The following is an 8,376-nucleotide window of genomic DNA, read 5'->3' on the forward strand; positions in this document are numbered from 1 at the left end:
AGCCAGGTGTGTATTATAATGTGGAAAGTGTATACACATACATAAAGAGAAACGGATGAGGCTCAACTTCTGTGCTGAAAATACACTTCTTTTCATTTTTAGAAGTGCACACACACTGTTTATTTTGAGATTTTTTTTAGGGAGATTTTTTGATTGTGTCGATTTCTTAAAGCCTTTGCTGGTCGTTTTTATGAGGCTCCCCTTTTCTGCAAGCTATCCCACCAAAAGTAGCCTAATATGTGTTTTTTAAAAGAAAACATGAAAGCTGCTGCTCGGCTGATGAGTTAATATATGCTAATGCTGCACAAATGTCCGAATGTGCAAAAGCTTCTCGGACTTCCATCTGCTTTTCTAGTCAGAGAGGAAGCTACAGACAGGAAGTATCCTAACAATGAAGTTCATGGTCGGGGGCATTATTGTTGTTGCTGATTTACTGTTTTATAAATTAATTCAATAAAGATTCCTGGTGAGGCTGGAGAAACGCTTTAGGTCAAGTAAAATAACCAGTTTGGGAAGTTTTCTCCCACAAGTTGAGTGTCTAAATGAAAAATAACTTCATAAAAGGTCATAATCTTACTGCCTTGATTCTGCTTGTGTTTTTAGTAGAATACTCAAATAATCGATAACTGCAGCCTTGGTCATCTTTAGTATGGTTGGTTAAGAAAGAAGTTTAAAAATAATAATTGCATGTGTTATATAAAGTGCATTTTGGATGAAAAGTATCTCTTGTTGTTACAAGTCAAATGCAAATATCAAACCATGCAAAGTAACCTTCTTCATATTGTTTTACATATTTTAACATTTACATGAACTTCCCCAAAAATAGAAAAGGTGCAGAAGTTGAAAAACATTTATTTAAGAATCTTTTAATAAATCATCAAAACACATATCTACAAAATGTGTAGATCAATAAGATATATGAACCTTCAGTACAATCATTGTAGATCTTATTGACAATTGCTGAATTATTTAATTTATTCCCCATGAAATCCATCAATAATCAGCGATGAAATCCAAATTTAGTTCGGGAATGCTGATAATATGTTAACATGGACCTGGCGAGAACTACAAATCACTCCAATCAAATGAAGTTTAGATGGAATTTAAGCCAAACTCAGTCTTAAAAAAACTGTGCGTTTTTCATCATGGCATGAGTTGACTTAACTTTTCAGAGCCAGTTAAACCGAAATTGTGCCAAAAGTCAAACCATGTTAACGGCAATGATTTACATCCACAGGTTAACAATTACACAATTAAATATTAAATTCAGGACTTCTCTGCACCGCTAGAAATGATTTGCACTCACTGTAAAACGTCAGAGGTGATTTTCAGCTTTCAATTACTTTCCTATTATCATGCCTAAACAGCTCAACCCAGCAAATACAAGAGCACAAGAGCATTTGGAGTGACGGCAGAAAATAAAATGGCAAAAATCCTTTGCACATTTCTAATCTTAAATAAAGATCGTCGAGGCAAATGTTCCAAGCTTTTTTTAAGGTTTGCTATGCAGAATGCAGAATTCAGACGGCCATGATACTGGACCAAAACGAGACATGGGCTGCCTGGAGAGAGGAGGAAGAGGGGAGGGGAAAAGAGAGAGAGACGGGGTGGGTGAGGGGAGGGTGCATCTGGGGTACCCAAAAGCACAAATGGGTATGCAAATGCGTAAGCTGGAAAAAGTGAAATATCAATTGATAGGAATGTTGTAATGAGAGACACATCTCTAAATCAAAGGCCTTCTATATATTTTCATTATACCAACTCAACAGACATGGTTCAGTGCTCAATACTTTCTAAGAAGCCCACAAACTTGTGCATGAATATTCTTCGCTTGAGACTGCAACAAACAGTCAACAAATGTTCAGAACTGTTTTTCCAGAAAGAACAAAAAGGAAAAGTGCATAATAAATTGATAAGAACATAAAAGGGCACTTTGTAATTTTGGTGCTATGTTTTGTTTCACTCCATAAATACTGCTACAGCACAAGGCCCTGAAAACATGTTCCCCCACTGGAACTGAAGACAAGAAGTATGAATGCATGAAACAATGATTGCATCATTGCTGCGTAACTGTATTGCCTCCAGGTGTCAGAGTTAAGTATTGTTATCAGATGGAACGACTACCTGCTACCAATCACATCATATATCTTATTCAGAGAAATTGCAATACCTAAAATTATGAGGCAAGCAACTACACAAGGAATCTGTGTGCCCTTAAAACAAGCATACTTAGGTCAAGAGCCCAGCCTTACTGCAACCATGTGAATACTTAAAACAGGCTCAACCTGGGACCCACACACAAACACATTGCACATTAAAGTGTTCACAAGAGGAATGTTTCAGCCTAAGAAAATCAACTGAGAGACGAGTAGAAAAAGGTGGACAGATGACATGTAAACCCCAATGTTGATATGAGAAACATGCGTCGCCACTATCGTCCCATATCGTCCCATATCGTGAATCCTAATCAATGATACATATTTACATGTTGCGTTTACCTAATGTGGATGTATAAAAGTCTAGGCCACCAAGTCAGTACACAAATATGGCATAATAGGTTGGATTATACTCGCATCACATTGGATATATACATTGCATTATTCGACAGATGGAGTATATTCGAAATTAGGAAGCCTATTGGAGTAGTGAGCAGACGTTATTGCGAATAGTAAAGATTTGATCGTTTCTTGTGCCTCACAAGGAGGCAGTCTTTAAAAGTCAATACAATCTAAGGAAACAAGTTGGAACCGTTAATCTAATGATCAGATTTAGCGTCTTACCGAAGCCACATCAGTTAGATTCACAGTGGTCAAGAGAACCAAGAAGGCGATAAACTTTTGTTTTTCAGAGTAGAGAAATAGAAAAGGAGGAAGACAAATGAAAAAAAATAAAAAAGGGAGATCAGAGTGTGCTCTGTCCAGTTCTGTCCAGCGGGGGACACAGTTAAGGCGAAGGTGGATGCCAACACTTAAGTCTCCTCAAAGGAGCGTGCAGCGGAAGAAACTGCTCTTCTTGGGTTGTTCTGTAATCTTCACTCCTTGATTGCTGCCCTGCGGGTTATTGCCCTCCTAAAATACACACAGATGAGAAAGCCCATTCAAATCAGACAACTGCAAAAAAAGATTTAGAACAATTACAGTTTCCACTTTTATTACATTCTTACCAGCTTCTTGTCCATTTTTGCTTTAATGTCTCTGGCAAGGGTTAAGAAGGCCTGGAGACAAAAAATGTAATAAACAAATTAAATAAGGCATTTTTTTTATCAAGTTAAACCACATTAATAATAGCACTCTGGGTAGGACCAATGCTTTTGGACAAGAAAGATTGAGAGTGTAAATTAATGCAAAAAAAAAAAAACAGAAATTAAATTGATTCCGAGTCATTAATAATTGTATACAAGAAGTAAACAATGTACATGATATGCACACAATGTGAGGGTTTGTAGGGAACAGACTGAGTACAGTCAAATGATTCTCAAATGATTAGCTGATTATAAATCAGCGAATAGGAAACCTTAAAAAAAATATATCCCAGTCTGATAGTGTATTAAGATTTCCTACTTAATTTTGTTATGGTCTACAACCACTGTGCCCTTTATACAGTATGACTATTTAAAAATAATCATGAATAGATATTACCTCTCATCCCTTCCGTGCAGTGAATTACTCAAACTCTATGACAGAACATAGACAACAATCTCAGAAAAAGTGCAAACTCACATTCTCGACGTTGATGTTCGCCTTTGCACTGGTCTCCATGAACTTGATACCGTACTCCAGCGCCAGCTGATAGAATGAGTAACAAAACAGAATCAGTGACAGTACTAGGGCACAATGAGCCAGGACAATAACTATGTTCCCCAAGACAGTGAGGATAAACGTATATTTTTCAAATCAAGCTCTCAAATGTATCACCCCACCTTCTCTCCTTTGTCTTTGGACACCTGTCGCTTGTCATTGACGTCACATTTGTTCCCAAGGACCATCCTTTCCACATCTGCTGATGCATGCTGTGGAAGATAATTTGGCATTGAGAACAAACAGAATGTATTAGATTAATACATACTCTTTAGCTCTTTGTAAAGAGCAGTGTGAAAATAAAACACACCGAGCCACATCCATTAATGTAAAACATTTACCTCTTCTATATTTCGTATCCAGTTCTTGATGTTGTCAAAAGACTTCTCATTGGTAATGTCATATACTAGCATGATGCCCTGGAGAAGACAAGAGATAGGAAATTAAGTTTCTCATGTGATTTTCCGCTGTCCATGTCAGCCCTCATTAGTGATGGATCACATGATTTTGCAGCCTTAAGTAAAAGCATGGCACTTGAATACCAAAGGAAACAGGGATCAATTAGGTTCCTGAAGTAAAACATGCAGACACACATCCAGTTAAACTTGAACTAAAGGAGAAACAAACAAAAATAGCATACCATTCAGAATTTCCCAGGTATGTGCAAAATGAACAATAACAATGGTGGGTGTGGTTCTGGTAAAGGTTGACGCTGCAGTGCACACACTTGAGATAATCACCACTTCAATCATTTACATCCAAGAGAGAATCTATACTATAGTTTGAGTTGTTAAGTTGACAATGCAACCTACCATGGCTCCTCTGTAGTAGGCTGTTGTGATGGTCCTGAACCGCTCTTGTCCTGCTGTATCCCTACATAGAAAACACAGTTTTGTTTTTACTTTACCCTGCAGAACCTAGCTAGATTGCCATCTGTCCATTTAGCAAAGAGCCTGGATGCAAGGGTAAACAGCGAACATCTGCCAAAGGTTTAAAAAAATATATATACAAAATCAACTCCTTCAACATTTTATTTTCGTGCCAACGGTCAGCTGGGTTTTGTTGAAAATTGCAAAATCAGCAACTTTGAGGACACTAAGTACAATATTTGAGAGATCCCTCATGCAGCTAGAGCACAGCTGTTGTTGGCCATGACCATTCAAATAGAATGACATATATAATATTCTATTTCCATGGTCTGGACATAGCTACAATGCTAATTGCTCTTTAAACCTATTTTCTCTACAAGTATTAAAAGGCACACAGTGTAGGTTCGCGTTAGAGTAATGTTTGCCCCTGGTTCCAGTCTTTGTGCAAGAGTGAACATATCACAACACCTCAGTATAGAAAGCACAAAATAAATAGATGCTGAAATTTTGTTCGTCAGTACTGGTGGAAACAGCTATCTAAACTGTTAAATTTACTGAGAGCTGATATTTGTTCTTTAAAAAATACAAGGAAAATCATGAAGTTGATAGCATTGTCAAGACAGGATACAAAAGGGGTACAACGTTTAAAAGACAGTAAACCCGAGTCGTGTCATATTTAATAACAGCTAACACAGATTTTAATATTAGAGACAATAAAATCAGATATCAAAATGTGTAGTTATTTATCGTAAATATTGTTTCTTTACTCAACATTTTACAGGCCTCCATTGCCACAAGTATTCAACTTGATTTTCGTGATACCACATCACCAAAATATATATATTTTTAAACATACTACTTTACGTTGAGCTCCTATATATGGACTAATTTGTCAGTTTAATAGATACACAAAGCTAAAACTAACAGAATAATACAACCAGTATGCAATAAATGTTGTTATATTTAAGGGCTACTTTCTTTTAGTTAGATGCACATTGAACTTCTCAAGTGGCAACTGGAGTGTATTGGTCATTTTTGATGAATCCTTCTTCTGCCGCATCATGTCAAGCTGTGACATGAAAACATTGTATGTTCTGTGACCATCTTACCATATCTGTAGCTTGATCTTCTTTCCATCTAATTCTATTGTTCTGATCTTGAAATCAATACCTGAGGGGGAAAAACAAGTCACACAACTCAACTTAAGTACATCTTTCATCCGTCAAACTGACACACGGCACAGCCCTGACAATGACATTAGTTTCATTTTAGGAGCACAGAGTGGTTGAAGGGTTCATTAATATGTTCTGTCACGTTGGCTCCGAGAGTGCAAAGTACAGACAGGAACTCGCGTGAAAAATGACTGCCACCTAACGTTAGCTCACTGACAGCTTTGTAGCTCGTTAGTTCAGCTGGCCATGGTTCTTATAAACACTATATCTACTTCTAACGCGAACAGCTCCAACGTACAACTGCTGTCCACGTATAGAAACTGGTTAAAATATAACTGTCAGCTCTGGAAAATCCCTTCTAACAAGTCGGCTGAGCCGCTTCCTGACTAGCAAGAAAAGTTAGCTCCGACCTAGCACGACGGGATGGGCTGCTCCCACCACCTTTCGGCACAGACAACACTGATAATGTAACCGTTACGCACCTATAGTGGAGATAAATGTTGAGTTGAAGGCATCTTCTGAAAATCTGAATAGCACGCAGGTCTTCCCGACGCCTGAATCGCCGATTAAAAGTAGTTTAAACAAGTAATCGTAAGTCTTCGCCATGTTATTAGTTAGCTTACTACTGCGGATATCCCGCCCGTTTGTAGAGACGGAGACGTCACTGCGCGAGAGCTGCCGGTTGGTCAAATCATCTGTCACTCCTCTCTGTCAGCGTGGCTCCGGAAGTTGCAATCCCGTTTGGGTTCACTCGTTTTGATGTGTGCGGTCACCCGGATTAAACGACGTGCTAACTAGTCCTTTGACAAAGAAAGTCGTATTAGAGATGTTTTTTCCGGTGGCCTTGTGTTGCGTACCACTAAATATATTAGTCAGATACTAAATGTCAAATTAAGAGGCTAAAGACGGTTTAAAAGTATGTTTAGGAAAAGTTTATTTATATTTTTAGTCTACATGTACTGCGCCATTTAATAATAATAATAATAATAATAATAATAATAATAATAATAATAATAATAATAATAATAAAAAAGATCTACTAGTTAAACTAGTCGGAACAGTTAGCTATTATGAATTCATAGTTTTTGACTCATTAAAGTGTCTTTAGGCTCTTAATATGATGTTTAGTACCTTTTTTACTGTTTACAAAAGTATTTTTTAAAGCAGCATTATTATGTCCTTAACACGCACCAGTCCACCCAGGTCAATCTGTTGCCGCTCCCCTAAAGAGAAACACACCACCTGCTCAGTCTCTTCCGGTACAGAACATTACAATAACAAAGTACAGTTGAGGGCGTACTTGAAATCGCACTTTATATACACATCGTATTTGCAGTGGAAGAGAAACCTGCGTGATTTGAGCAAAAATGCAAGTAAGTGAAAAATATTTGTGTTGCTCGATTAGTTATTGTGGTTAGAAACGTCAGCACTTATAGAAGAGTTTTAATGGACTTAAGCTGCGCAAACAGTCTTGTTATCAGTCAGTGGATAAACATAACATCATATAACAGAATGATAAATATGTATTAATCAGTTGATACATGGGGCGTGCAGTGGTAATATGCCTAAGTATTTTTAAATCCCTATTATCTGTATTCAGTGAACAGGTGTTGTAACGTCTTCTCAGATATGATGCTTGGGCTTGTCTGGACATGTTGGTGTGGGATACTGTCTCAAAGTAGAAATTCATTCATCAGACTATAGAGGGCATTACGGCACAATCAAAACATAAATCAAATATCATCGCTTCATCATTCAGTGAATAAGTGAAATAATAATAATAACACAAGGTATTCATTGAATTCTCTGAAATGAGAAAGGTAGACATCCTCTTATCTCGGTTGCAGGATAAGGATCTGTTGTACCCCAGCCTTGCCAAGGAGCGGAGTAGGCACAAGAAGAAGAGGCTGGTGCAGAGTCCAAACTCCTACTTCATGGATGTTAAATGCCCAGGTAAGACTGCACCACACAGCTGAATGTTAGTATTGGTTTTCTAATGGGATTAAGTTGCTTTAAAGTGGTATATTCTAATTGCTCTCATTCTCTGTTACTCCCCAGGCTGTTACAAGATTACCACCATCTTCAGCCATGCTCAGACAGTGGTACCTTGTGCAGGCTGCTCTTTAATCCTCTGTCAACCTTCAGGGGGGAAATGCAGACTAACTGAAGGTAAAATACATGCATATATGTGTTTACGTTGCTTTGGATTTCTCTAAGGTATGACAGAGTGTATATATGACAGTTTGTAAAAAAAAAAGTATCAATTATATCCTTCTTACAGGTTTGACTGATGAGATATTTAATTAACTTGCTTTTGATCTGTCTAGGCTGTGCCTTCAGAAAGAAATATTACTGAACAGAAAATGTGCAAAACACCCATGACGCACGCACAGTTGGAAGAATGGACCATGTGTTTAGGCATTAAATCCTTCATAGAGAAATGTATCTGTATCTTGAAAATGTAGAGTGAAATGTCATCCCCCTATGCAAGCTCAAGTTAAACTTAAATCATAGACATGCCGTATGATCAGAATGAAT

General features: G+C 37.6%; 2 protein-coding genes across 2 annotated transcripts; one reads left to right on the plus strand and one right to left on the minus strand.

Annotated features, from left to right (window-relative positions):
- Positions 1-836: 836 nt before the first annotated feature.
- Positions 837-6,471, minus strand: LOC306739108 (ras-related protein Rab-8A). Its single transcript, XM_079221063.1, has 8 exons — positions 6,321-6,471; positions 5,776-5,836; positions 4,610-4,670; positions 4,139-4,216; positions 3,920-4,009; positions 3,720-3,785; positions 3,164-3,214; positions 837-3,068 (listed from the first exon to the last, which is right to left on the minus strand). The coding sequence occupies exons 1-8, from the start codon at positions 6,442-6,444 to the stop codon at positions 2,979-2,981; spliced, it is 621 nt and encodes a 206-aa protein (XP_079077189.1). The 5' UTR covers positions 6,445-6,471; the 3' UTR covers positions 837-2,978.
- A 645-nt stretch (positions 6,472-7,116) lies between these two features.
- On the plus strand, positions 7,117-8,339 carry LOC306739047 (small ribosomal subunit protein eS27-like). The gene is made up of 4 exons (XM_079220990.1): positions 7,117-7,211; positions 7,686-7,791; positions 7,897-8,007; positions 8,166-8,339. Exons 1-4 carry the CDS (start codon positions 7,206-7,208, stop codon positions 8,192-8,194), a joined length of 252 nt encoding a protein of 83 aa, XP_079077116.1. The 5' UTR covers positions 7,117-7,205; the 3' UTR covers positions 8,195-8,339.
- The last annotated feature ends 37 nt before the right edge of the window (positions 8,340-8,376 follow it).

Source organism: Taurulus bubalis (genome assembly GCF_910589615.1).
Source record: "Taurulus bubalis genome assembly, chromosome: 7".
NCBI lineage: Eukaryota > Metazoa > Chordata > Actinopteri > Perciformes > Cottidae > Taurulus > Taurulus bubalis.